General features: G+C 38.5%; 1 protein-coding gene across 3 annotated transcripts in view; it reads left to right on the forward strand.

Moving 5' to 3' along the window:
* Positions 1–372: 372 nt before the first annotated feature.
* NPHP1 (nephrocystin 1) overlaps positions 373–27,869 on the forward strand; it is a 69,046-nt gene continuing 41,549 nt past the window's right edge. For all 3 annotated transcript variants that reach the window (XM_003909113.5, XM_009184938.4, XM_031655375.1), the window contains exons 1-5: positions 373–534; positions 3,928–4,004; positions 16,712–16,772; positions 17,852–17,976; positions 26,497–26,689. In XM_003909113.5, coding sequence (XP_003909162.3) covers positions 466–534; positions 3,928–4,004; positions 16,712–16,772; positions 17,852–17,976; positions 26,497–26,689 — 525 coding nt within the window. In that variant the 5' untranslated portion in view covers positions 373–465. The remainder of the gene's footprint in view (positions 535–3,927; positions 4,005–16,711; positions 16,773–17,851; positions 17,977–26,496; positions 26,690–27,869) is intronic.

Here is a 27,869-nt window from a genome sequence, read left to right on the forward strand (position 1 = left end):
AGAATTAAAAACCGCCTTTTGAAGTGAGAGTATAGAACAGAACCATATATCCCATAGGAAAGCTATTCTTGCAGTTAATGAAAGAGTTTAAGATGCTAAAATTGTATCTTAAGATTAGCTTACAAAATTGGTACCAAAAAGCAAATATCATAAAACAGGTATCCCAGCAAGAAGGTGGTGTTATTACTGATGTTATTACTGATGTATTGTGGGGAATGTAGTTTCAGACGCCGGGGGACATTCCCCTATCCTTAGGAATTGGCGAGGAAAGCTGACTCCCCCGGCCGCGACCTGCCTGGCGACGTGGGATGACCACCGCAAGAGATCATTTTGACCCTTCCCGGGACTGGCCCGGGTGGGGCGGGACGGGCGTGGGAGGCGGGCGCACGTCGATGGCGTCACCTTCCGGCGCCGCCGCTTGGTTTCCCTGGCAACTGGAGCAATCAGGGCGCCGCAGCGAGGGAGATGCTGGCGAGGCGGCAGCGCGATCCTCTCCAGGCCCTGCGGCGCCGCAATCAGGAGCTGAAGCAACAGGTATGGTCAGGCTGTGCAGAGGGCCCTGGGGCGGGTGAGAGGCGGACGCAGCTGTGCGCGCTGCGCCTTCCCACCGTGACCCCACCTAATCCTGGGAGCTTGTCCCCAACCTATTTACCTTCCCAGATTGTAACGCTCCCTTACGCCTTAACATTCGAGCACCCAACCCCGATTCAAACCCCTCTTGATCCCAACTCAATCCCCAGGCAAAGGCGAAACCTCCCACAATTCGTGACCATCAACTAAGCGCCCCCTCCTCCGACCCTCACTCCCAGCTAACATCTCAACCTCCTACCCTAACAACTCACTAACCCACCTCATCTCCCAATCTAAATTTAGTGGTAACCATTTCCAACCCAACTCTGAGCCTAGCTCCTCTCTCCACTTTCCAAGCCCGTTTCCTTTGAGCCTTCCTCTAATGGAGATTATTATTGCCTCCATGAACTGAAGCGAAATAGGTGTCAAGGAATAGTCTTAATATGCAAGAACATTAAGATCTGATAAATGAGCAGAGGAGGTGAACAAGCAACTCATAAACATACGAGGAATGTTAACTTCAAAGATATTCAAGTAATTGCAAAGGACATAAGGTATCCCAAGCATTTTAAAAATCACAACATTCAGTCTTAAGGAAGGTGTGATGAAGCAGACACATTCACTGCTCCTATGTATAAGGTGCTTGTACAGCATTTCAGGAAAGCAGCTTGACAAGGTGTAGCATGTGTGTATGCACCTAGGCTCAAAAATTACATTTCCAGGGATCTGCTATATGTAATAATTAGAATGTAGGACTGAGATTGATGTATAAAAGTATTCATCACATTTTTACTTATATACACAGAATAGCATAGAAGGGAACATGCTAATGTGGTATTTCTGTGTGACAGGATGCCGATGATTATTATGATTTTGTTTATTCTTTTTTATCTTTATAAAAATATTTAGGCCAGGTGTGGTGGCTCATGCTAGTAGTACCAGCTACTTGGGAGGCTGAGACAGGAGGATCACCTGAGCCCAGGAGTTCGAGACTGACCTGGGCAACATAGCAAGACTTAGTCTCAAAAAAAAAAAAAAAAAAAAAAAAAACTTTTTAAAAATACACTAAGTTCTTATTAAAAATAAGAAAAAAGTAAATAGCAACCAGTGGGTTTATTTTTTGACATTTTTATTTTACTTTATTTTAATTTATTTTCATGTGATGTATTACTAAGTATTTTTCCACTGAGTAAAATTATTTTATAATCTTAGGCCAGTAAGAGATTCACTGATACTCTTATTTTATCCATTTTTGTTCTCTTGTTTAAAGTAAAAAGGATTTGGGAGGTAAATATTTAGGTGACTGTGTATTGGAATCAGAACGGTGCAACAAAAGCTAAATACTCTTCTGGTAGAAATAAAAAATGAACTTGATGGGGCATTGACTTATGCTGAACTTTGCTGGACTCTTAATATGGTTCTGTGTCTTATTTTTAAATTTCAACTTTTAGATTCGGGGGTACATGTGCAGGTCTGTCACATGGAAACACTGTGTTATGCTGAGGTTTGGGGTACAGATGATCCTATCACTCAAGCAGTGAGCATAGTACCCAATAGGCAGTCTTCAGCCTTCATTCCTCTTCCTTCCTCTGCACTCCAGCAGTCCCCAGTGTCCATTGCTGCCATCGTTATGTTTGTGTTTACTCAACAAGTGAGAACATGTGGTATTTGGTTTTCTGTTCCTATGTTAATTCACTTAGGACAATGGCCTCCAGTTCCATCCATGTTGCTGCAAAGGACATGATTTCATTCTTTTTTATGGCTGCATATTATTTCATGGTGTATATGTACCACATTTTCTTTATCCAGTCCACCTTTGGTGGGCATCTAGGTTGATTCTATGTCTTTGCTATTGTGAATAAGGCTGAAGGGAACATACACATTCATGTGACATTTTGGTAGAATCATTTATTTTTTTTGAGGGGGGTATATACACAGAAATGGGATTGCTGGGTCAAATGGTAGTTCTGTTTTAAGTTGTTTGGGAAATCTCCAAACTGCTTTCCACAGTGGCTGAACTAATTGTCATTCCCTCCAACAATGTGCAGGTGTCCTCTTCTTGTCAGCCTCACCAGAATCTGTCATTTCTTGATTTTTTAATAATAGTCATTTTGACCAGTGTGAGATGGTACCTCATTGTAGTTTTAATTTGCATTTCTCTGATGATTACTCATGATGAACTAATTTTAAATTTAGTGGGACATTAGGAGAACCAGGAAAAGTTTTAGAAGGAAACTATAAAAATGATTATTAAAACAAACTATTACAAAGATTATTCTCCTGGGAGAAATATTGGCTCTGGAGCCTTTGGTACCTTGACTATCTGGAAAGTGTATTTTGATAGTATTAGCTAATTCCTCCTTGTCTTCACAGAGGACACCTGAAGCCGAAAATGGAACAGATTTTCTATTCGGTGTCCATAGGACAAGTAATCAACAGCCCCTCTGGGTCAGGCCTGCGATGATTGGCTCTATCACTAGGTGTGTGAATTTTGTAAATAACACTCAGATGGATGCCACATTGCAAGAGTAGAGAAGAAACTAGTGGAATTTTCTCTTTTTTTCATCTACTTTATCTTCTCTACATAATCTATAGAAAACAGACCAAAGAAGTATGTACCTTTTTGGAGAGTATATTGACAAAGTTACATATAGTGTTAGTAAACTTAAACTACTAAGTCAAGATAAAGTCATGATACATTCAATACAATGGATACCACTCAGTAATAAGAAGGAATGAACTAATGGTACACACAACAATATGGAAGTATCTCAAAAACATGCTTCATGGAAAGGTTACACAAGAGTGCTTACTGTATGAGTCTATTTATATAAAATTTCAAGAGCAGGCAAAACTAATTTATGTTGGAAAAATATCAAAACAGGTTTGTCTATGGAGGATTAAGGAGAGGATTTACTGGCAAGGGCATGAAGGAACTTACTAGGGTGATGGTAGTTTTCTACATCTTGATAAGAATTTTGGTTACACAGATGGATGCATTTGTCAAAACTCAGCAAATGTATGCCTCATATTTGTGCATTTCACTGTATACATATATTGCATCAACTATTGAACTTTAGTTAGTGACATCCATAGTCCATTATTTAGGGAGAAATGTATTGATAACTGTAACTTACTTTGAAAGGCCTAAGGTGGATTGATGGATAGATCAAATACGTATAGTAAAATGTTAATGTTTTTTCTAGGTAGTGGGTATATGGGTTTTCACTGTAAAATTTTTAAAACTTTGTTGTATGTTTAAAAGTGTTCATTATAAAATACTGGATAAAAAGAGAAGTTTTCTTTCCTAAGGTGATATGGTATTTAACAGTGTGATATTTTAAATGTTCTCCGTAGGTTGATAGTTTGCTTTCTGAGAGCCAACCGAAAGAAGAAGCCCTAGAACCCAATAAAAGACAAGATATTTATCAAAGGTAAAGTATGCTAAATTATATAAGCTTCCCAGGAACTGCACTTACATTTCAATGCATAGTATTTAAGGCATAGAGATTGGTCCTTTGGAATCAAATGGAAGAATCACATAGTGTTGTAAGTTGAATGTAGAAGAAACCAACCTAAACCTGATGGTTGTGGACTTGCTGTTATGACAGCAACTATAAAAACTGCTTAATGTAAACGTAGGTGACTTGGGCAGGATTACCCTAAATCCTTGGCCTATGTAGCCCAGATCCTGTGACCTGGTCATAAACCTCTGTCTATAAGCAGTTAGTCCTTCATTGGGATATTAACTTTAACTCCCATGAGAAGACAACACTGTTTTCTAGGTGGGTGTTTTTTGTTTTGTATTTGTTTTTACTTAAAAATAAAATCCTTGGGAGAGTTTAAAGTTAAATAGATATGATGAACTAAATCAAATTTAGACTATTAATTCATAACATTTGTATTAAGTTTAGGACATCATTAAGATAATCTTTGTTTTTGAGATATTTAAAGATTTTGTTACATTCCAAAGAACATGAGATTCATTCTGTTAATTTAAGTGAATTGTAATTGTTTGGAAAAGTTTTACTTAAGTCAGGCATTCAGAGTGCTTAAAGGAAAAACAAATGAATTTTGAAATGTCAAGTGAATTTCATTTATAATAGTAGGATTGATTGTTTAAGGAATTTAGTTCAAGTTTAATTAACAGTAATGAAAGAAAAGCAAAGGTTATTGTTTTTGCTTTACTAGATTTAAAAATAGAATAAGATTTATAGACGGAATTTGAAGTCCAAGGGAAAACTAGGTTTTTAAATTTTATGTTAGTAAACTAAAAATAATAATAATAATCATTGTCTTTTTTGAGACTGAATCTTGCTTTGTCGCCCAGGCTGGAGTGCAGTGGCACAATCTTGGCACACTACAACCTCCACCTCCCAGGTTCAAGTGATTCTTCTGCCTCTCTTGAGTAGCTGGGATTACAGTCGTGCCCCACCACACCTGGCTAAATTTTGTATTTTGAGTAGAGACGGGTTTCATCATGTTGGCTAGGCTGGTTTCAAACTCCTGACCTCAAGGGATCCCCTGGCCTTGGTCTCCCGAAGTGCTGAGATTACAGGTGTGAGCCACCTCGCCCAGCCTAATAATTGTTATGTTTTATTTTTTTTGAGACAGAGTCTCTCTCTCTCGCCCAGGCTGGAGTGCAGTGGCGTGATCTCAGCTCACTGCAACCTCCGCCTCCCAGGTTCAAGTGATTCTCCTGCCTCAGCCTCCTGAGTAGCTGGGATTACAGGTGCATGCCACCACACCTGGCTAATTTTTTGTATTTTTAGTAGAGATGGAGTTTCACTGTGCTAGCCAGAATGGTCTTGATCTCCTGACCTCATGATCCGCCCGCCTCGGCCTCCTACAGTGCTGGGATTACAGGCATGAGCCACTGCTCCTGGCCCCTAATAATTATTTTTAAGCCCAATTAACCATAGTCTTCTCTGTGCATGAAAAGAAGATCATTACTGTCATTTAAAAACTCACTTTGACATTTGCATGTCTGAAAATGTCATGTAGGTGTCATTTTTATCTGCTCAATGCTCTGAGTCTCAGTTTGAAAACTCATGTCTCATGAGCTCTGGGAGATTTTATTTTACAAAAAGATTATTTCGTTAATTCCATTTGTCTGTTTCTTCCTGAAATACCTTTGAGTCAGGTATTGAATATCCTGGACTGATTCTCTAGATCCCATAACTTCCTGTTAATAGTTTCTGTTTCTTTGTCTGTTTGTATGGGAGGTGTTTTTTACGGGGGAGTGGGGGGTCTCACTCTGTTGTCCAGGCTGTAATGCAGTGGCACAATCACGGCTCACTGCAACTTCTCACTTCTAGGCCTAAGGGATGCCCCTCTCCCTCACTGTGAGCTACCATGCTGGCAATTCTCTTGACTTTAACACTTTTCTTTATTATCTATTTCAACAGCCATATTGTTTTATTTCAGCAGTTTTATTGGTTTTTTGTTTTTTTAAGACAGAGTCTCATTGTGTCTCACAATCTTGGCTCACTGCAACCTCTGCCTCCTGGGTTCAGGCGATTCTCCTGCCTCAGCCTCCCAAGTAGCTGGGATTACAGGCTCACACCATCACAATCGGCTAATTTTTTGTATTTTTAGTAGAGAAGGATTTCACCACGTTGGCCAGGCTGGTCTCAAACTTCTGACTTCAGGTGATCTGCCCATGATGGCCTCCCAAAGTACTGGGATTACAGGCATGAGCCACCATGCCTGGACATCAGTCATGTTGTTAATTTACAAGTGTTTTCTCTTGTTCTTGAATTGTTCTTTTTTCATTGCATCATGTTCCTGTTTTCATATTGATTGCCTTGTTACTACTTCCATGACTAGGAAGCTTTTTTTTTCTTTCCTTAAGTTCTCTTCTGTTCTCTGAATTGTCTTTGCCTTCTCTGGGCTCAGATTCTTTTTAATTAGTTAATTAATTAATTTATATTTGGTTATTCTTAAATTTTATCTTTCATGTTGCCGGTTTTCTTTATTAGGTCTGGCTTATCTATTTTTTACTGAGGAATGAGGGACTAGCCCAGAGAGCTTTCATGGGCTTTTCTACTGTTAGATAGAGAGGGGTCTTTCCTGCTAGTACCATCCCCTGAATAAGAATGAAATTCTGTATGTTGATAGGGCTTATCAGAGGCTGGGAAGTAGCTTTTAGTCTGAGAAGCTCCCAGTGCCGGAATAGGGCAGGCTCTAACCCTGGTGTGTGAAAGCTTCCTTAGCAGTCATGATTCTCTTTTGGTCATTTGTTAATTGTTTTTGTTTGTTTTTTTTGTTTTTTAGGGAAGAATTCCCTGGTAAGGAGGGAAAGCAGAGAGGGGAAAAGGGAGCTAACTGGCTCAGGTTTTCTATAAATAGACTTTTAAAAGTCACAAGACTTATTACAAAAGAGCTCCAACTAAATCTAAACTTAATCAGTATCATTACTCTTCCCTTGAATAATATAAAGACCTTAGATTGCTTTAACATTGATTTCCCTCTTCAAAGCTTAGATGTATGCATATGATTTAATTTACACAATATAATACAATAATATTAGATAATGTATAAAGTAAACACCAGTCACTGTGCATGTCTTTTCATCTGCAGGGTTTCATAATGTGTTCCTCTATGATTTAGTTTACTTAACCTTTGGTCCTTTATGTCTGCTGACTCAAGTCCTGGAGTTTTCGGCCTGGCAGATTATCTCCCTCTTATGCTTGTGTCGCGTCTTCCACCCTTTACAGGAGAACATGCTTCCAGGCTTTTTCCATGGAGCAGAAATTTGTTGAAATCTCTTGCTGGCTACTTGTCCCTCTTTCCTTCTTTGCAGTGTTCAGGGTTTGCTACCTTTTCAAACGTTTTAATCATTTTTTGTGGGGTTTCAGAAGGCAGTGAAGATGAATATGTGCTTAGTTTTTATCCTGAACCAGGAGTCTTAAAATATCAACTGTTTGAGGATTTTAATAATTACATAGTTATAAAGGAGGTAATTGTAATAAATAATTTATTTTCTTGGTACATTATATTAAAATAGTTTTCCACTCTGGCCTTTTAGTGAAATTTCTGAGTCTAAGTTTCAGTAAAGATTTTTTTGGTCAAGTAACATGACACCTGCCAAGATAAGCAGCTTTACTATTAGTCTCATTTGACAAAAGCCTGCAGCTAGCTTCTCTCGGGGTGGATTCATGGCTTGTGATATCCCCAAAGACCAGCCTTTGCTATCAATCCACTCTGCCATCTTTTGCTTGTTGGTGATGTCTCTCTTCATAGTTACAGAGTCCATACCCTCAGTGTCTAAGAGCAGATGTAGGAGGGATTCTTTTCATGCCTGGTAAGGGAGGATAAAATGGGAGGCAATCCCAATATACGTGTTTTCTGTTACACTGGGAGCCCTGGGCCCCCTGCCCACCCTGCCTGCAGTGGAGGCTGAGAACATAGGTGCCAGTGGGAAGCTGACTGCTAGCAAAGAGGAAGGGTGGGAGAGGGACTTTTGGGGAGGTTGCTAGTGGGGTCATCCCCAGTTTGATGTTTCCCCTTCTCTTTTTCTACCCTTTTGACAAAGGACTTTTGTTCACTTTTTAAAAATTTTATTTATTATGGTTTTTTATTTTTTTTCTTTAACTTTTAAGTTCAGGGATACATGTATAGCATTGTGCAGATTTGTTACATAGGTAAATATGTGCCATGCTGGTTTGCTGGACAGATCATCCCATCACGAAAGTATTAAGCCCAGTATCCATTAACTATTCTTCCTGATGCTCTTTCTCCTCCATTTCCTCCTTCCTACAGGCCCCAGTGTATGTTGTTACCCTCCATGTGTCCATGTGTTCTCATCATTCAGCTCCCACTTATAAGTGAGAACATGCAGAGTTTGGTTTTCTGTTCCTGTGTTAGTTTGCTGAGGATAATGGCTTCCAACTCTATCCATGTCCCTCCAAAAGACATGATCTGGTTCCTTTTTATGGCTGCATAGTATTCCATGGTGTATATGTACCACATTTTCTTTATCCAGTGTATCACTGATGGGCATTTAGGTTGATTCCATGTATTTGCTATTGTGAGTATGCTACAGTGAACATGCGTGTGCATGTATCTTTTTGATAGAACAATTTCTATTCCTTTGGATATACACTCAGTAATGGAATTGTTGGGTCATATAGTATTTCTGCCTCTAGGTCTTTGAGGAATCACCACACTGTCTTCCACAATGATTGGAGTAATTTACACTCCCAAAAACAGTGTATAAGTGTTCCTTTTTCTCTGCAATCTTGCCAACCTCTGTTTTTTGACTTTTTAATAATCGCCATTCTGACTGGTGTGAGATGGTACTTCATTGTGATTTTGATTTGCATTTCTCTAATCAGTGATGTTGAGCTTTTTTTCATGTTTGTTGGCTGAATGTGTGTCTTTTGAGAAGTGTTAGTTCATGTCCTTTGCTCACTTTTTAATGGGGTTGTTTTTTTCTTATAAATTTGCTTATTTGTAGACTCTGGATATTAGATCTTCATCAGATGGATAGATTACAAACCTTTTCTCCCATTCTGTAGGCTGTCTGTTCACTCTGATAATAGTTTCTTTTGCTGTGCAAAAGTTCTTTAGTTTGATGAGATCCTATTTGTCAACTTTTGCTTTTGTTGCAATGGCTTTAGGCTTTTTGTTGTCATGAAATATTTGCCTGTGCCTATGTCCTGAATGCTATTGCTTGGATTTTCTTCTAGAGTTTTTATAGTTTTGGGTTTTACATTTAAGTCTTTAATCCATCTTGAATTAATTTTTGTGTGTGGTGTATGGAAGGGGGTCTAATTTCAATTTTCTGCATATAGCTAGCTAGCTCTTCCAGCATCATTTATTAAATAGGGAGCCCTTTCCCCATTGCTTCTTTTTGTCAGGTTTGTCAAAGATCAGATGATTGTAGGTGTGCAAGTCTTATTTCTGAGTTCTCTGTTCTGTTCTATTGGCCTATGTGTCTGTTCTTGTACCAGTACCATGCTGTTTTAGTTACTGTAGCCTTGTAATACAGTTTGAAGTCAGGTAGCGTGATGCCTCCAGCTTTGTTCTTTTTGCTTAGGATTGTATTGGCTATTTGGGCTCTTCTTTTGTTCCATATAAATTTTAAAATAGTTTTTCTAATTCTGTGAAGAATGTCAATGGAAGTTTAATGGGAATAGCATTGAATCTATACTTTATTTGGGGCAGTATGTCCATTTTCACGATATGATTCTTCCTATCCACAAGCATGGAGTGTTTCTCCATTTTTTTGTGTCATCTCTGATTTCTGGAGCAGTGGTTTGTAGTTATCCTTGAGAAGGTCCCTCTCACTCTCTTTGTTAGCTGTACTCCTAGGTATTTTATTCTTTTTGTAGCAGTTGTGAATGTGAGTTCAGGATTTAGCTCTCTGCTTGCCTGTTGTTGGTATATATGAATGCTAGCAAATTTTGCACATTGATTTTGTATCCTGAGACTTCGCTGAGGTTGCTTATCAGCTTAAGAAGTTTTTGGGCCAAGACAATGGGGTGTTCTAGATATAGAATCATGTTATCTGCAAACAGGGATAATTTGAGTTCCTCTCTTCCTATTTGAATACTCTTTATTTCTTTCTCTTGCCTGACTTCCCAGGCCAGAACTTCCAACACTGCATTGAATAGGAGTGATGAGGGAGGGATCCTTGTCTTGTTGCCTGTTTTCAAAGGGAATGCTTCAAGCTTTTGCCCATTCAGTATGATATTGGCTGTTGGTTTATCATATATGGCTCTGATTATTTTGAGGTATGTTCCTTCAATATCTAGTTTATTGAAAGTTTTTAATGTGAAAAGATGTTGAATTTTATTGAAAGCCTTTTCTGCATTTATTGAGATAGTCATTTTTTTTTTGTCTTAAGTTCTGTTTATGTGATGAATCACATTTATTGATTTGCATATGTTTAACCAAACTTTCATTCTGGGGATGAAGCCAACTTGATCCTGGTAGAAAAGCTTTTTGATGTGCTGCTGGATTCAGTTTGCCAGTATTTTGTTGTGGATTTTTGTATCTATGTTCATGAAGGATATTGGCCTGAAGTTTTCCGTTTTTGCTGTATCTCTGCCAGGTTTTGGTATGGGGAGGATACCGGCCTCATACATTTAGTTAGGGAGGAGTCTCTGTGTTTCAGTTGTTTGGAATAATTTCAGTTGAAATGGTTCCCACTCTTCTTTATACCTCTGGTAGAATTCAGCTGTGAATTTATCTGGTCCTGGGAGTTTTTTGGTTGGTAAGCTATTTATTACTGCCTCAATTTCAGAACTCATTATTGGTCTGTTCAGGGATTCAATTTCTTCCCAGTTCAGTCTTGGGAGGGTGTATGTGTCCAATAACTCATCCAATTCTTTTAGATTTTCTAGTTCATGTACATAGAGGTGTTTATAGTATTCTCTGTGATTGTTTGTATTTCTCTGGGGTCAGTGGTGATATGCCCCTTATAATTTCTGATTGTGTTTATTCTCTCTTTATTAGTCTAGGTAGTGGTGTATCCATTTTATTAATTTTTTTTCAAAAAACTACCTCCTGAATTTGTTCTTTTTAGGGTTTTTCATGTCTCTGTCTCCTTCAGTTCAGCCCTGATCTTGGTTATTTCCTGTCTTCTGCTAGCTTTAGGGTTTGTTTACTCTTGGTTCTCTAGTTCTTTTAGTTGAGATGTTAGTTCTTTTAGTTGAGATCTTTCTAGCTTTTTGATGTGGGCATTTAGTGATATAAATTTTCCTTTTAACACTGCTTTAGCTACATTTCAGAGATTCTGATACATTGTCTCTTTGTTCTCATTAGTTTCAAATGAGATTACATGGAGATGAAAATAGCAGGCACATTGAAGCTCTCGAATAAATCGAAGAAATCATTGGCAGCTCATTCCCGGTTTCTTTGTGAGTTTAAAGGCGCCTCAGTGAGGAGCACAGGATGCTCCTCTGAGAAAGTCTGCAGCTGGTCCTTAGAATAGACATATTGCCAGATGTGTTCCATGTCGTTCCAGTCCTCAACAATGCCATGCTCCATGAGATAGCAGATCGAGAGCAGGCCTTGGTGCTCCTTGGCTTTGGAGCCAATTAAGATTTCGCCTTCAAGGGCTCCTGCCATGGCACGAATGTGGGTGGGTCGGCCCACATAGTTTGGAAAGCAGTATTTGGGGATCTGATCACTAGCAAAACCAGCTTTAATCACACCAGATCCATTGTGGATCATGACAGGCTGGTTGGTGATCACATTGTAGGACTCCACGGCAGAGGAATCTCTCCTTCTGGGGAAGGAACTACCAGTCAGGTTTGCCACTAGTGTCATTTGTGATTTTCTTAATCTTGAGTTATAATTTGATTGCATTTTGGTCTGTTTGTTATAATTTCAGTTCTTTTTCATTAGCTGAGGAATATTTTATTTCCGATTATGTGGTCAATTTTAGAGTAAGTGTCATGTGGTGATGAGTAGAATGCATATTTTGTTGTTTTTGGGTGGAGAGTTCTGTAGATATCTATCAGGTCCACTTAATCCAGAGCTGAGTTCAGGTCCTGAATATCTTTGTCAATTTTCTGTGTTGATGACCTGCCTAATGTTGTCAGTGGGGTGTTAAAGTCTCCCACTACTATTGTATGGGAGTCCAAGTCACTTTGAAAATCTTAAGAACTTGATGTATGAATCTGGGTTGCCGAGACTAGCTCGGTCATGGAGACCCTAACCCAGCAGCCAGAGGAATCTGGGAAGACACACACACACAGAAATAGAGGCGCCAGGCTGCGGCTCAGTTTTTCCTGTAATCCCAGCACTTTGGGAGGCTGGAGACGGCTGATCACGAGGTCAGGAGATCGAGACTATCCTGGCTAACGTGGTGAAACCGCCTCTACTAAAAATACAAAAACTAGCTGGACGAGGTGGCGCCTGTAGTCCCAGCTACTTCTGGGAGGCTGAGGCAGGAGAATGGCATGAACCTGGGAGGCGGAGCTTGCAGTGAGCTGAGATCCGCCACTGCACTCCAGCCTGGCGACAGAGGAGACTCCGCCTCAAAAAAAAAAAAAAAGGCCGGGCGCCGGTGGCTCAAGCCTGTAATCCCAGCATCTCTTTGGGGAGGCTGCCTGGCGATCACGAGGTCAGAGATCGAGACCATCCTGGCTTGGCCACGTGAAACCCCTCGCCTCTACTAAAATACAAAAAACTAGTCATGAGGTATGGGACTGTAGTCCCAGCTACTCGGGAGGCTGAGGCAGGAGAATGGCGCGGAACTGAGTAGCGGAGCTTGCAGTGAGCTGGAGATCCGGCCACTGCATTCCAGCCTGGTGACAGATGACCGGCCTCAAAAAAAAAAAAAAAAAAAAAAAAGAAATAGATATGTGGAATCAGGAGTCTCACAGTCTTCAGAGCTGAGAGCCTCGAACAGAGATACCCACGTATTTGTTGACAGCAAGCCAGTGATAAGCATTGTTTCTATAGGTTATAGGTTTACTAAAAGTATTCCTTACAGGAAATAAAGGGATGGGCTGAAATAAAGGGGTGGGTCTGGCTAGTTATCTGCAGCAGGAACATGTCCGTAAGGCGCAGATTGCTCATGCTATTGTTTGTGGTTCAGGAATGCCTTTAAGCAGTTTTCCGCCCTGGGTCGGCCAGGTGTTCCTTGCCCTCATTCCCGTAAACTCACAGCCTTCACTGTGGGCGTCATGGCCATCACGAACATGTCACAGTGCTGCAGAGATTCTGTTTATGACCAGTTTTGGGGCCAGTTTATGGCCAGATTTGGGGATCTCTTCCCAACATGGGTGATCTTTTATTGGGTGCATATATATTTAGGATAGTTAGCTCTTCTTGTTGAATTGAACACTTTACCATTGTGTAATACCTTTCTTTGTCTTTTTTTTATCTTTGTTGGTTTAAAGTCTGTTTTGTCAGAAGCTAGAATTGCAGCTCCTGCTTTTTTCTGTTTTCCATTAGCTTGGTAAATTTTCCTCCATCCCTTTATTTTGAACCTATGTGTGTCTTTGCACATGGGATGAGTCTCTTGAAGACAGCATACCAGTGGATCTTGGCTCTTTATCCAGCTTGCCATTCTGTGTCTTTTTAATTGGGGAATTTAACCCACTTACCTTTAAGGTTAGTATTGTTTTGTGTGAATTTGATCCTATCATCATTATGTTAGCTGGTTATTTTACAGATTTGTTTATGTGGTTGCTTCATAGTATCACTGGTTTGTGTACTTCAGTGTGTTTTTATAGTGGGTGGTATCAATTTCTCCTTTCCATATTTAGTCCTTCCTTCAGGAGCTCTTGCAAGGCAGGCCTGGTGGTGACAAATTCCCTATGCATTTGCTTGGTCTGAAAAGGATCTTATTTCTCCTTCGTGTATGAAGCTTAGTTTGGCCGGATATGAAATTCTGGGTTGGAAATTTCTTTTCTTTAAGAATGATGAATATTGGTCCCTGATCTCTGCTGGCTTGTAGGGTTTGGGTTTCCGCTGAGAGGTGTGCTATTAGTCTGATGAGCTTCCCTTTGTAGGTGACCTGGCCTTTCTCTCTGACTGTCTTTAACTTTTTTTTTTTCATTTTGACCTTGGAGAATCTGATGATTATGTGTGTTGGGGTTGATCTTCTCATGGAGTATCTTACTGGGGTTCACTGGATTTCCTGAATTTGAATGTTGGTTTGTCTTGCCAGGTTGGGAGAGTTATGTTTTTCAACTTGGTTCCATTCTTCCTGTCATTTTTAGGTACCCCAATCAGTCATAGGTTTGGTCTCTATACATAATCCCATTCATTCTTTTTTCTCTATTCTTGTCTGCCTGTCTTAATTCAGAAAGATTATCTTCAAGCTCTGAGATTCTTTCCTCTGCCTTGTCTGTTCTGCTGTTGATACTTGTGATTGCATTATAAAGTTCTTGTGTTTTTCATCTCCATGAGGTCAGTTATGTTCCTCTCTTAATTGGCTGTTCTGGCTATCAGCCCCTGTATTGTTTTATCATGATTCTTAGCTTCTTTGCAGTGGGTTTCAACATGCTCCTTTAGCTCAATGGAGTTTTTTATTACCCACTTTCTGAAGCCTCCTTCTGTAAGTTCAGCCATCTCAGGACCAACCCACTACTGTGCCCTTGCTGGAGTGGGATTGTGGTCATTTGGAGCAGAAGAGGCACTCTGGCTTTTGAGTTTTCAGCGTTTTGTGTTGATTCTTTCTCATCTTTATGGGCTTATTTGCCTTTGATCTTTGAGGTTGCTGACCTTTAAATAGGATTTTTGTTCGGTTTTTATTGTTGATGTTGTTGTTGTTTTCTGTTTGTTTGTTTGTTTGTTTTTCCTTTAACAGTCAGGACACTCTACTGTAGTGCTGCTGTGGTTTGCTATAATCCAGACCCTAATTGCCTCAGTTTTTCCCACACCTGGAAGTACCACCAGTGAAGGCTGCAAAACAGCAAATCTGGCAGCCAGCTCCTTCCTCTGGAAGCTCTGTCCCAGGAGAGTACTGACTTGTTGCCAGCCCAAACGCACTTTGTAGGAGGTGGCTGGAATCCCCTTTTGGGAGGTCTCACCCAGTCAGGTGGAATGGGATTACAGACCCACTTAAAGAAGCAGTCTGGCTCCTTTTTGGTAGAGCACATGTGATGCGTTAGGGGAGACTCTTTCTTGTCCAGACCATTTGTATTCTCCAAAGCCAGCAGGCTAGAATGGCTAAGTCTACTGAACCACAGAGATGGCACCCACCCCTGCCCCCGGTAACTCGGAACTGCCTCAGAGAGATTCCAGACTGCTTTGGTTGGCTGGCTGGAATTCGAAGCCAGTGGGTCTTAACTTGTGAGTTGCCATGGAAGTGGGGGCCATGGAAGTGGGGCCCATGGAACAATGCTGCTTGGCTCCCTAGATTCAGCTCCCTTTCTAGGGATATATACAGATGGATATCCCCCTTTGCTGGGGATCCTGGGGCCAGAATATGTAAAATTCCTGGGTCACTGTGTGTGCCTGAGCAGTGGCTCTGCCAAGATACCACACAGTTCTGTGTATTGGACCCAAGGCCCTGGTGGCATGAACTCAGGAGATCTCCTGATCTGTGGGTTGCAGAGATCCGTGGGAGAAGCATGGTTTTCTGGGCAGGGTTGCACAGTCACTCACTGCTTCCCTTGGTTGGGGATGGGGGTTCCTTTGGCACCATGCCACTCCTGGGTTGGCTGTTGTTCCCCTTCTTCCCTGGCTTTTCTGCATTCTCATGGGTCAAGTTGTTTGCCCTGTCAGTCCCAATGTGAGAACCTGGATATTTCAGTTGAAGGTGCTGAATTCACTTGCCTCTCTTCATTCCTCTCAGTGAGTGCCACAGGCCACAGCTGCTTCTAATCGGCCATCTTGGATCAACGTTGTTATTCCCTTTTTCACACTTATTTCATTTCACTCACATCTATAAGCAAAAAAAAAAAAAAAAAAAAAAAAGACTCTAACGGCATGAAAAGATGACTTTTGTAGGTTATTGTTGGGTAAAGCATTTGATTTTTAAAAAATATCATGAGCTATAGCTCATAGCTCATATTTGGTCATTTTTTGTACTTTTCATTTGGGTGTCTAAGACTTAATGCTGAATTGAAGCATCTGTAGGATAAATAAAACTCTGGACCTGTCTGGACAAGCCAAGCTCAAAGCAGGCATGTGCTGTAGTGGCCTCAAATAGGCCAACTGTGGAATCCTAAACTGCCTTCATATTGTTGCTGTACCATTGAGCAGCTATGTGGACTTGGACACTTTTTAGAACTTCACTTTCTTTAAGTGGAGTGAGGGTTGTTATGAGGCTTAAATGAGGTAATGCTTGTAAACTGCTTAACATGGTTGGCACACAATAAACTTTAGTTTTGTCTCTGAGGCTTATGGAGGTTCCTAGGTTTATGGAGTTGTAGAGTTGGAGAAGCATTTTAAAGTCCAACATTCTTCCTTATTTTAGAGAGAGGAAACTGATGCCCAGACACACTGAAGGTTTCTGAAGCTTGGTTATCATGTCTATGTGTGTTACAGTTGGCTATGAGGATCATCTGAGCTAACAGGTGGAAAAGCGTTTATATGTCAGTTTTTTTAGCATTGTTCATACAGTGGCTAATTGCCTTGCCTGCTCAATGACTGAATGATTTTATAAAGTAGCTTTCTGGTTCTGACAATAGAAAAATCAATATATTTTCTTTTTTTTTTTTTAATTTAGATGTATCCAGTTAAAGCAGGCTATAGATGAAAATAAAAATGCTCTTCAAAAATTAAGCAAAGTAAGTATTGAGGTTAATCATATTATTAAAACATCTCTTCTTATACAAGTATTTTTATTCAGTGGGAGTTAATTCAAGCTGGTAAGTTCCTGGGTTTACATTAGCAATGTAGTCTAACTGCAGCCAGTGCTGGCTTGCCAAACAGGGTTGCTAAGTCTGTGCTTGGGAGCAAAGCAAAATTCAAGACTCCAACTACCGAAAAATGTTCAGCTTTGATGAACTCACCTGCTATTAAGGATTCAGACAATCCTGGAAGGAGCTATTTTTATTTTTGCATTTTGTGAGTTCTTTGTTTTACAGTTTAGAATTGTTTCTATTTTAATTTCCTCATGGGGAAATAATGCATAGTCTGGCCCTGAGGGTAAGTGGTAAAGAAGCTTCTTGTATCAAATGGCAACTCTGATATCAATGTCTCTGCAAAAATAGGAGGAACAGGAATTTAACCTTGACAATCCCTTCAGGAATTTTTTTTTTTTTTTGCATGAGCCTTGGCTACCCCTAGATGTCCAGGTCCGGAGACTCATGGAGCCTTTAAAGTGGAAGGCACCTGAAAGGCAGCTCTCCAGCTGTATATTACTCCCCTTTATTGCATCTGAGATATGTGGTCACTGAAGAGCTCATCCAAATTTCTCTAGTGGCACAAAACTTTTCAACTTAGGCTGTTTGAAAACCTAATTATTCCTGTTTTACAGGTGAGGAAATTGAAGCTCTCAGTGGTGAAGCAGCCATGCCTCTTCTGTCAATAAGTGGCAGAACTTGGGATTGGTGCCGTCTTATTGACCCTAAAGCCAATCTTCTGTCAGAACATATCTCTTACTGACTATGGAAGGTCTATAGTACTTAGCAAGAAAATGAAACAAAAACCTAAAACAAGTGGTATAATTTTATTTTTTCATTTGGTTTGCATTCCAACGCAATCGCCTGTTTCTTTTAAATCTAATTTATTTCTCTAAGATAGGTGTAATGTCACACTGATATTTACTTGTTTTTATAGCACTTATTGGAATTTTTTGTTGTTCTTTTGAAATTAGGAAATTGCAGTTAATTTTTCAGTAAAACTGACCTATATTCTCTCATAGGCTGATGAATCTGCACCTGTTGCAAACTATAACCAGAGAAAAGAAGAGGAGCATACTCTTTTGGACAAGCTTACCCAACAACTGCAGGGCCTTGCTGTGACAATAAGTAGAAAAAATATAACTGAGTATGCTTCCTTTCTATCTTTCTTTTTTCTTTTTTTAAGAAATGTCACCAATAGCTTTAATGTTTAACTCAAAGACATATAACAGTAGAGATGTAAACAAATGACACTAACAATAGAATGTCAATATTTATTTATTGTCTATAATAGAAGGTGTTAGATCCCATGAGAGATAGAAAGAAGTGTAAGTCATAGTCTCTGCCCTCAGGCAATTTATAATTTAGTTGAGGAAACAAAACAGAGATCTGAAAAACTCAATGAACAAATGTTAGAAAATAAAGATGATATATTTAATGTCAATGTTGATGTGTAAAAGGGAAATGATTTGGACAGTCTACTTGCATCGTTCTCCCTTTCATAAACATTCTTTAAAAATTTGAAGCAAAGACTGAGTGTGGTGGCTCATACCTGTAATCCCAGCATTTTGGAAGGCTGAGGCAGGAGGATCACTTGAGGCCAGAACTTCAAGACCAGCCTGGACAATATAGTGGACCCCATCTCTACAAAAAACCCCAAATTAGTCATGCTTGGTGTCACGTACCTATAGTCCCAGCTACTTGGAAGGCTGAGGCAAGGAGGATTGCTTGAGCCCAGAAGTTCCAGGCTGCAGTGAGCTATGATCACTTCAGTGCACTCCAGCCTGGGCAACGGAGTAAGACACTGTCTCTATTTAAAAAAAAAAAAAATTGAAGCAGGGACATGCATTGTTTTTCTGCCAGAGTGTATGTTAATAATAGCTTCTAAAAGTTGTAAAGAAGACTTACATATACAAGTTGAGTATTCCTTAATCTGAAATGCTTGGGATCAGAAGTATCTTTAATTTTGGATTGTTTTGGATTTTGGAATACTTGCATTGTACTTATTGGTTGAGCATCCCTAATCTGGTAATCTACATTTTGAAAGGCTCCAATCAGCATTTCCTTTGAGTGTTATTTTGACGGTCCAAAAGTTTCAGATTTGGGAGTCTTTTGGATTTTGGATTTTCGGATTAGGGATACCAACCTGTATGAACAAACCCAATTTGTGGGAAGCAAAAGAAAAAAACCAGTTATTCAGACTCTTTCAGTGTTGTTCTCCAACCTTTATACTGTACCTGGAGAAGAAATGCTGAAGGTGGTAGATGCAAGGATCTAGAATTTCCACCGATTCTTAGTACTGAGAATGGCAGAGTAGTTGGTATTGGACTTACCTTCCCACCATAAATGACTACAAAGTCTGGACAAAATATACAAAGTATTCGTTTGAAGTCATTGAGCATCTACCAAACAGGGTTGATATTCTTGATATACGGAGACACGTGAAGCAAATCCTACGTTCACCTAGACTTTTTCCCTGGGAATAATTTATGGGCTGTTGTGGAGGAAGGTAGATTCCAAGCAGGGAATAGTAGTCTTACTCAACTGAGGAGACAGAGATCACACTTTGGAGCTGCCCAGTTCACTGGGAGTTGTGGAGCAAGGTGCCATAGAGAGGAGGGAACTGCAAAGAAGCAACTCCAGCAGTCTGAAAGGTCTCCTGGGCTGTCTAGGGGCATGATGCCTGTGAGGCCTGGCGGAAAGTACCTGCTGGGAGACTGAGAGTTTAATGGATTCTGGAGATCATATGGTCCTGGAAAAATATTGGAGTTTGTACCTAGCTCTAGTAAAGAGACTTGGGAAATGCTTCAGGCATTTGATAGAGATCACAGAAGACCCAGGCCTTAGGAGTAAAGAAAACACCCTGAGAGTAACAACCATGATCTAGGAATAAAGACAAAGCTGAAGTAGGTCTTCTGTAAAGGAGCCTAAAAGCAGACCTTATCAGAAACAAGATACTTTAACTGTGTAACATTAAATGATTTAAAATTTCTTAGAGGAATCTAACGTAATCCAAAGTCTGTAAGTGTGTCTTGTAATGTGTCCATCACAGTAACCAGTAATAAAAAAAATTAGAAATGCAAAAAAGCAGGGGAAAATACATGATCAATAAGTGACAAGTGATAAGATGGTCAATCAAAACAGACCCAGATATGATCCAGATACAGAGTTAGTTGACAAGGACTTCTAAATAATATGATTAATGTAGTAAAGAAAATAGAAGAAAAGATGAATGATATGGGAAGTGGGTGTATTTTAAGAGAATTCAAGTATAGAAAAATCAAATGAACATTCTATAACTAAAAAATACAATCGATAAACTAATGGCTGAGAACTTCCAAAATCTGACTCAATGTATAGACTCAAAAATCTGGGAAATGTATTAAAATCGAGAGAATAAATAATCAGTAGCTCAGAGATGTGAGAATTAGCAAATAAGAACCATAAAACAATTTTTAATATGTTAAATAATTTATAGGAAAAGATAGATAAGAGGAATAGAGTGGAATCTTAAGCAGATAAATGGAAACTTATCAAGACCAAAATGAAAATTCTGGAGCTAAAAAAATACAATATATGAAATAAATTTGCTGGGTGGTTTAACAGAAGATTGGATACAATAGAAGAAGGAAGGGATCAGTGAACCCGAAGACAGCTTAAAACTTTTTCAAACTGATACACAAAAATAAAAAAATGCAAAGGACAAAACAGAATGTAAGCGAGAGGTGGGACACTGTTAAAAGTTATAACAGATTTGTAATTGAAGTCTCAGAAGAAGAGAGAGAATGAAGCACAAGAGATATTTAAAGAGATAGTGACTGAAAACATTTTAAAATTATGATCTAAGGGCGATATCAATCCACTGATCCAAGAATCTCAGGGAACCCCAAACAGAATCAATATAAAGAAACCCACGCACAGGTACCTCATAGCCAGACTACTGAAAAACCAAAGATAAATAGAAAATCTTAAAACCTGCCAAGGGAAAAAAGGAAACATTTAGAGAAAAATGACAGAATCAGAGTTGACATCTTATGAGAAAAAATACAGGTCAGAAAACAATGCAGTAACATCTTGAAAACATTGAAAGAAGAAACTATCAACTCAGAATTCTGTATCCAGCAAAAGTATAAAAAATTAAAGTGAAATAAAGACATTTTCAGGCAAACAAAAGCTGAGAAAATTTGTCAACTGATCTGAAGTATAAGAAATATTAAAGGAAGTTCTTCCAGCTAGCAGACAATGATCCCATATGGAAATTTGGATCTTCAAAAAGGATTGAAGAAGATGGGTATGTAGGTACATATAAAAGCCTGTTTTTTTCTTTTCTACATGCCTTTAAAAGACACTCAATTATGTAAAGCAAAAGATATATTTGGGGATTTAAAGTATCCAGTCGATTCTCATTATTTGCAATAGCTATGTTGTGTAAAGTTGCCATGAACACTTGATTAGTAAATACTAAACCATTACTCCTGGGGAAATACAGACAAGACTCCTGTGAGCCTCTGGTCACAATGTTTTTGTCAACTGAGTAACATACAACCTTGTGTTACTGTTTAAAGACATCTTATTTCATATATTTTATTGATTCATTGACATTGAATTTACACCAACGGCACTGTCACTCATGCATGAACAAGTCTTATCTAACACACTTATTTTCTCCAGAAGGTACATTATAGCCTTCTTGTGCTTAGGAATACTACACGGGTCTTCAGCGCTATGTTTCGGAGCCATTTTAAACAACAAAATCACACACAAGAAAGAAAGAAACAAACAAACAAACAAAACCACCACAAAAGTGCAAAATGTGTGGCACTACGTAGACTGCAAAAAAGGACACTTTCCTGTATGAGAGCTGAAAAAAAAAAGGCAGGTGTCACCATGTTTGACTTCAGTTGGGAATGTGTACGCCAGACAACTCAGTTTTTTTGCTGCTTTGTGTATGTCCACAAATGACCACAGAAGCACTGCGAGTGTTAATTGGGAGTTTACAAATAAAGTTTAGTGAGCCAATGAATTCACAAATACAGAATCTGCATGTTACAAGGACTGACTATATGTAGAAGGAAAATGTGACAGTAGCACAGCATAGCACAAAGGCTGTCAGGTCAATGGAATTATATTATTTATCTTAAAGGTGTTTTGTCTTTGGTGAAATGTGATATTTCAATTAAACTGATAAGTTAGGGATGCATATTGTAATACCTAAAACAATCAGTAACAAAATAATACAAAGAAGAGTGTAGTTAGTAAAACAACACAATAAAATGGAATACTAAAAGTGATTTGATTAACCCAAAAAAGGCAAGAAAGGAGAAATAAAAAAAACAGATGAGACAAATAGAAACCAAATACTAACGTGGTTTCAATGCAGCTATTTGGATAGTTACAGTAAATATAAACGGAGTAACACTCCAGTTACAACAAAGATTGTCAGACTGAATTTTTTTTAACCTAAATATATAGTATTTAGAAGAGATACACTTTAGTATACCATTATAGAGAGATTGAAAATAAAGAACGGGAGATATTCCATGTTCTATAACAAAGATATTCTTTGTTCTATAACCAAAACAAAGGTGATATGGTTACAGTAATATCAGGTATTTAAGGCTAAAAGGAATTTGCTATTTAAGAAAGGACATTTCATAATGATAAAAGAAAGGGTCGATTCAGTAGGAAAAAAAATCTCCCTAAATGTGTATGCATTTAGTAACATGGGTTCAAATGTATAAAGCAAAAGTTGCCAGAACTAAACAGAGCTAGATAATTCACAATCCTTAACCACCTTGATCTTACATGCATAGTGAAGCCTTTCCTAATGATAGGGATATGTTCTGAGAAATGAGTCATTAAGTGATTTCATCATTGTACAGACACCATAGAATGTACTTGCACAAACCTAGAAGGTATAGGTTACCATCCACTTGGGTTATATAGTATAGCCTGTTGCTCCTAGGCTGCAAACCTGTACAGCATGTTACTGTGCTGAATACTGGAGGCAATTAAATTGTAACACAATGCTGTAAGTATTTGTGTATCTAAACATATCCAAATATAGGAAATGTACAGTAAAAATATGGTATTAGATTTATGGGACCATCATTGTATATGTGGCCCATTGTTGACTGAAACATTGTTGTGCAGTGCATGATTATATATGTGTAGAACACAGCACCCAAGTAGGTATTATGTAAATACATACTTTTTTCAGTGCATCTGTAACATTAACCAAAATGAACCATATTGGACCATAAAGTAATTGTCACCGAATTTCAAAAGTTTGAAATTATGTAGTGTGTGTATGTGTGTGTGTGTGTGTGTGTGTGTGTGTGTATATATATATATATTTTTTCCTTTGATGACTTGGAATGACATTAAAACCCAGTGACAGAAAAATAATTCAAAATGACTACATGTGGCTGGGCGCAGTGGCTCATGCCTGTAATCCCAGCACTTCGGGAGGCCAAGGCAGGCGGATCATGAGGTCAACAGATAGAGACCATCTGGCCAACATGGTGAAACCCCGTCTCTTCTAAAAGTACAAAAATGAGCTGGACGTGGTGGTGCACACCTGTAGTCCCAGCTATTCGGGAGGCTGAGGCAGGAGAATTGCTTGAACCTGGGAGGCAGAGATTGCAGTGAGCAGAGATCGCAGCACTGCACTCCAGCCTGGCGACAGAACGAGACGCTATCTCAAAAAAAAAAACAGAAAAATTACTACATGTTTGCAGATTGTCACACACTTCCATATAAACTGTGATTCGAAGAAAATATAACAGTGGCAATTAGAAAATATTTGGAATGATAATAAAATCACTGTGGGTTGCAAGCAGTGTAGTGCTTAGAGGGAAAAATTCTATCTTTTGTTTGTTTTGGAGACAGGGTCTCTGTTACCCAGACTGGAGTATAGTGGTGCAATCTCGGCTCACTGCAACATCCACATCCCAGGCTCTAGTGATCCTCTCCACCTCCGCCTCCCCAAGTAGCTGAGACTACAGGTGTGTGCCACCATGCTAGGCTAATTTTTTAAATTTTTTGTAGAGGCAAGGTCTCACTATATTGCTCAGGCTGGTCTTGAACTCATGGGCTTGTGCAATCCTCCCACCTCAGCCTCCCAAAGTTCTGGGATTACAGGTGTGAGCCACCGCACCTGGCCAGAAATTTATATCTTTAAATGTATAGTTTGAAGAAAAAGTTGAAAATCAGTTACTAAAACATGCAACTTTAGAAGCCAGAAAAAGGACAACAAACCCAAGGAAAGCAGAAGGATGGAAATAATAAAAATAAAAGCAGAAAACAGTGAACAATAAACAGACCTACAGTAGGCAATATCAACAAAGCCAAACTGGTTCTTGGAAAATTAATTAAATAGATAAACTGCTGGCATTACTGATCAAGAAAAGAGAAAGAGAAAAAAAACAGAAATTAATACAGATTCTACAAGCATTAAAAAGGTACTATGAAGATACTATGAACAACTTATGTGAATAAGTTTTAAATTTAGATGAAATCAGTTTCTTTAAAAAGAAAATGTACTAAAATTGACACAAGATGAATAGACAATCTTAACAGTTCTACTAAAATATCTACTAAAGAAGTTGAATCTGTAATTAAAAGCCTTTCCACAGATTAAACTCTCAGGTAGCTTTACTGGTGAATTTATCGTAAACATTTAAGAAAGAAATAGTGCCAATATTACAAAATCGTTCTAGAGAACAGATAAAGAAGAAACACTTTCAAATCATTTTATAAACTCTCAATAACACAGATATCAAAACCTGACAAGAACACTAGAAGAAAATTACAAGGCCCTCATGAACAGATGCACAAACTCAGTATAAAGTATTAGCAAGTAAAATCTAGAGGCATTTCAAAAGGGAAATACATCATGACCAAGTGGAACTTGTTCCAGAATGTAAGGTTGACTTAATATTAAAAAATCAATCATTGAAATGCACTACATTAATGAAGGAGAAAAAACGTATCAAGTTCACATTATTTTTGGCAACATTTTAGAATAATTGACCCATATAAAATATGTACAAAATAACTCCTAAAGAAGGAAAAGACACATTGAAAAGCAATATGACATTTTATGGATTTTTTTATTCTTGTGGTATAAAAATGGTTGTTACATCCCTGTTTATGTTTTAGATCGCTGTGGTATAAGAGTGTCCTACCATTATTTTAAACAAAGTTAAGCTAATATTTCTTTTTATTCCAGAGCAAATCTTATATTTGACTAGTTTTATGGTTAATGATGTTCATTTGCATTAGTCTAAGTATTGTTTTCCCATTTTAAAGACAAACTTCTCTGATGTAAGCTTTAGGAGGGTAAAGATCTTGGTTTTGTTCATTGTTATAGCCCAAGCTCGTAGTGTCTGTCACACAGTAGGTACCCCCCAAAATTTAAACTTTGCTGAACGTTGAGTGAATAAATAAAAGAAAGATTTAGTGACATGCCCAAGCTAACGTTATTTTGGCATTTCTCTCTTCCTCACCCTCCTATTCACCTCCTTTCTCTTCATCCCTATGCTGTTTTCTTAGTTAATAGTGTTGTCACTTCTCACTTTCAACAACCACCCTCACCTTTAGCCCTTCTTCTAATCTGTTCCCCACATTGTAGCTTTGTCTCCTTTCTAAAGTGGGAATCATGTCCTTCCCCTACTCATTTTTAGGGATGACTTTAAAGGTAAAGCTCACCTGGGCTACATTCTGCATACTTCTTTTCAGCCTCAACTCTCACTCATTTTCCTCAAGGCTTGCCCTACCATTCATGAGCTACTTGACGTTTCCTAATCTCAAATCTCCTTTCTGCTCTCCCTGCCCTTCCTTTCTACTCCCATTTTACCTGATTAATTCTGTATCATCTCTCAAGACCTGATTAAAGCCTTTTCTGATTCCCATTCATGCAGCCTGGGTTAGGTGTCCCTCTTGTGTGATTGATTTCTTAGTATCCTGTGTATACCTCTACTCTAGTACCTATTGCACTATTTTATAATTCTCCATTTTCTAGATTGTCTCATTGCAAGCTCCTTGAGGATAGAGAATCATGTCTGGTTTACCTTTGTGTCCACTGTGTGTCTCTCTGACACAGAAATTGACCTACAGCACCAGTGTCGTCATCATAACTGACTTTTATGGAAAGCTTGCTATGGGCAAGCACTGTTCTAAACACTTTGCAAGTAGTAACTCATCTTAATCCTCATGACAACCTTAGGAGGCAGGTTCTATTATTATCTCCACTTTACCAATGAGAAATGAAGAGCTTAAAAGAAGCCTACTCAAGGTCATCCAGCAAAGAAGGAATAGAGCCAGAATTTAAATTTAGCAGAGCCTGTGCTCTAAGTACTTCCTAATAATGCTTGAACAGCATTTGCTTAATGGACGAATCCAAGACTTGAATTCGAGTCTCCTGGCCTCAAGTCCAGTAATGCCCTGCCATCTCACATACCTGACTCAGCTCCCTCTCTGCCTCAGTCTCTCCAGGCACACCTTCTTAGCTAGTTGGTAGAAACTGTTCATTGTATTTTCCCTTATTTCTTTTATTTGCCAGCTCCAAATATGGGATATTCATGTACATTTAGAATTAATGCTCATAGCTTGTCTGTTCTTATATATTATTTCAAGTAGTCCTACCCAGAAACACTTTTTGTAGAGTTGGGGCATCTACTGAACAAGAGGAAGAAAGTGAAAGTGAAGAAAGTGAAGACAGTGGTGGGGAGGAAGAAGATACAGAGGAGGAAGAGGAAGAGAAAGAGGAAAATGAATATCACAAACCATTAACCAGTGAAGAATACATCGCTGTTGGAGATTTCACTGCTCAGCAAGCTGGAGATCTTACATTTAAGGTAGGTAGAATAAGACTGAAACCTAACCTAAGGATCAATGTCCATACCGAACAGAATAAGAAAACTCTGCCTGTACACCTGTATTACAGATTCTTAAAGTGAAGTTTTTTAATGTTCTATTTAAATAAGTAATAATTATGATTTACAAGCAGTAGTAATATGAGATTGTGTTACTAAAGTTACCTCCTCTAAATAGGTTTTTGAAAGTGGCTTTAATGTTGAGAATTCCTAACTTAGGGGTAAAATTTTATAATTTGTTGTTGAATGTCACATGTGTAAATTCATTCAAGTGAGTTAGGCAATGTCCATAGGTGGAGGTAGAAGGGAGCACTTCCTGCCGTTTTGTAGCAGTCTTTCCTGTTAGCTTAGATATGAGAGGGGCTTGTGTCCATACTTGCTTGGCCTGGGCATAAATAAGTGGCAGGTGGGACAGAACAATAAAGTTGTGATTTTTGAAGTTGTGATTTTGAGCCTGTGTTTTTTGCTAGAGAAATGAGTCAAAGAAATTTAAGTGAATATATGAATTTTGGTTCTTATATTAAACTTCAAAGTTTAGTAACTGATTAATAATAAAATACATAAGAATATTATGCAAATAATTATATGGTTTAATTTATTGATTTTTTTTCAAATTCTTCTGGAAAATGGCCTCAATATTAGACAATAATGTATATTTTAAGAAAGTGTTTGCTTTTGTAGTGTCCTCAGGGGTGGAAATGCTTTTGTCTTCAAAGATATTTTATTTTTATAAATGAGCGAGTGTTATTCAAAACATATCTGGTAAATTAAGTGGGTAATTGCATTCAGTAAATACTATTTTTGCTCAAATATAGGGTTTAACTTTAATGGAATTGATTTTCTTTGGGAGTGTATATGCTGCTTCTGAAAGACACTTTTCCAGAGATATTACAACATTAAAAAATATTTTACACAGTAATCGAACTTTTGGAGTAACTTTGGCACCTTAAAAATGATTGTGAAAAATGGTTCCCATTTGCATAAATGGTTGAAGTGTATGATAGGTAACCAAAAGGAATGATCCATTAAATGATGTCACATTTATGGTTTTAGGTGAGTTAGGCAGAATACATAGGGGTTGGGTGATAGGGAAGCTTTTGATAAATATTGGATTAAAAAAATTTTGCCTTTTTTTTTCAGCACTTATTTTGAATCATTGGTA

This window comes from Papio anubis, chromosome 14 (assembly GCF_008728515.1).
Source record: "Papio anubis isolate 15944 chromosome 14, Panubis1.0, whole genome shotgun sequence".
NCBI classification, from domain to species: Eukaryota; Metazoa; Chordata; class Mammalia; order Primates; family Cercopithecidae; genus Papio; species Papio anubis.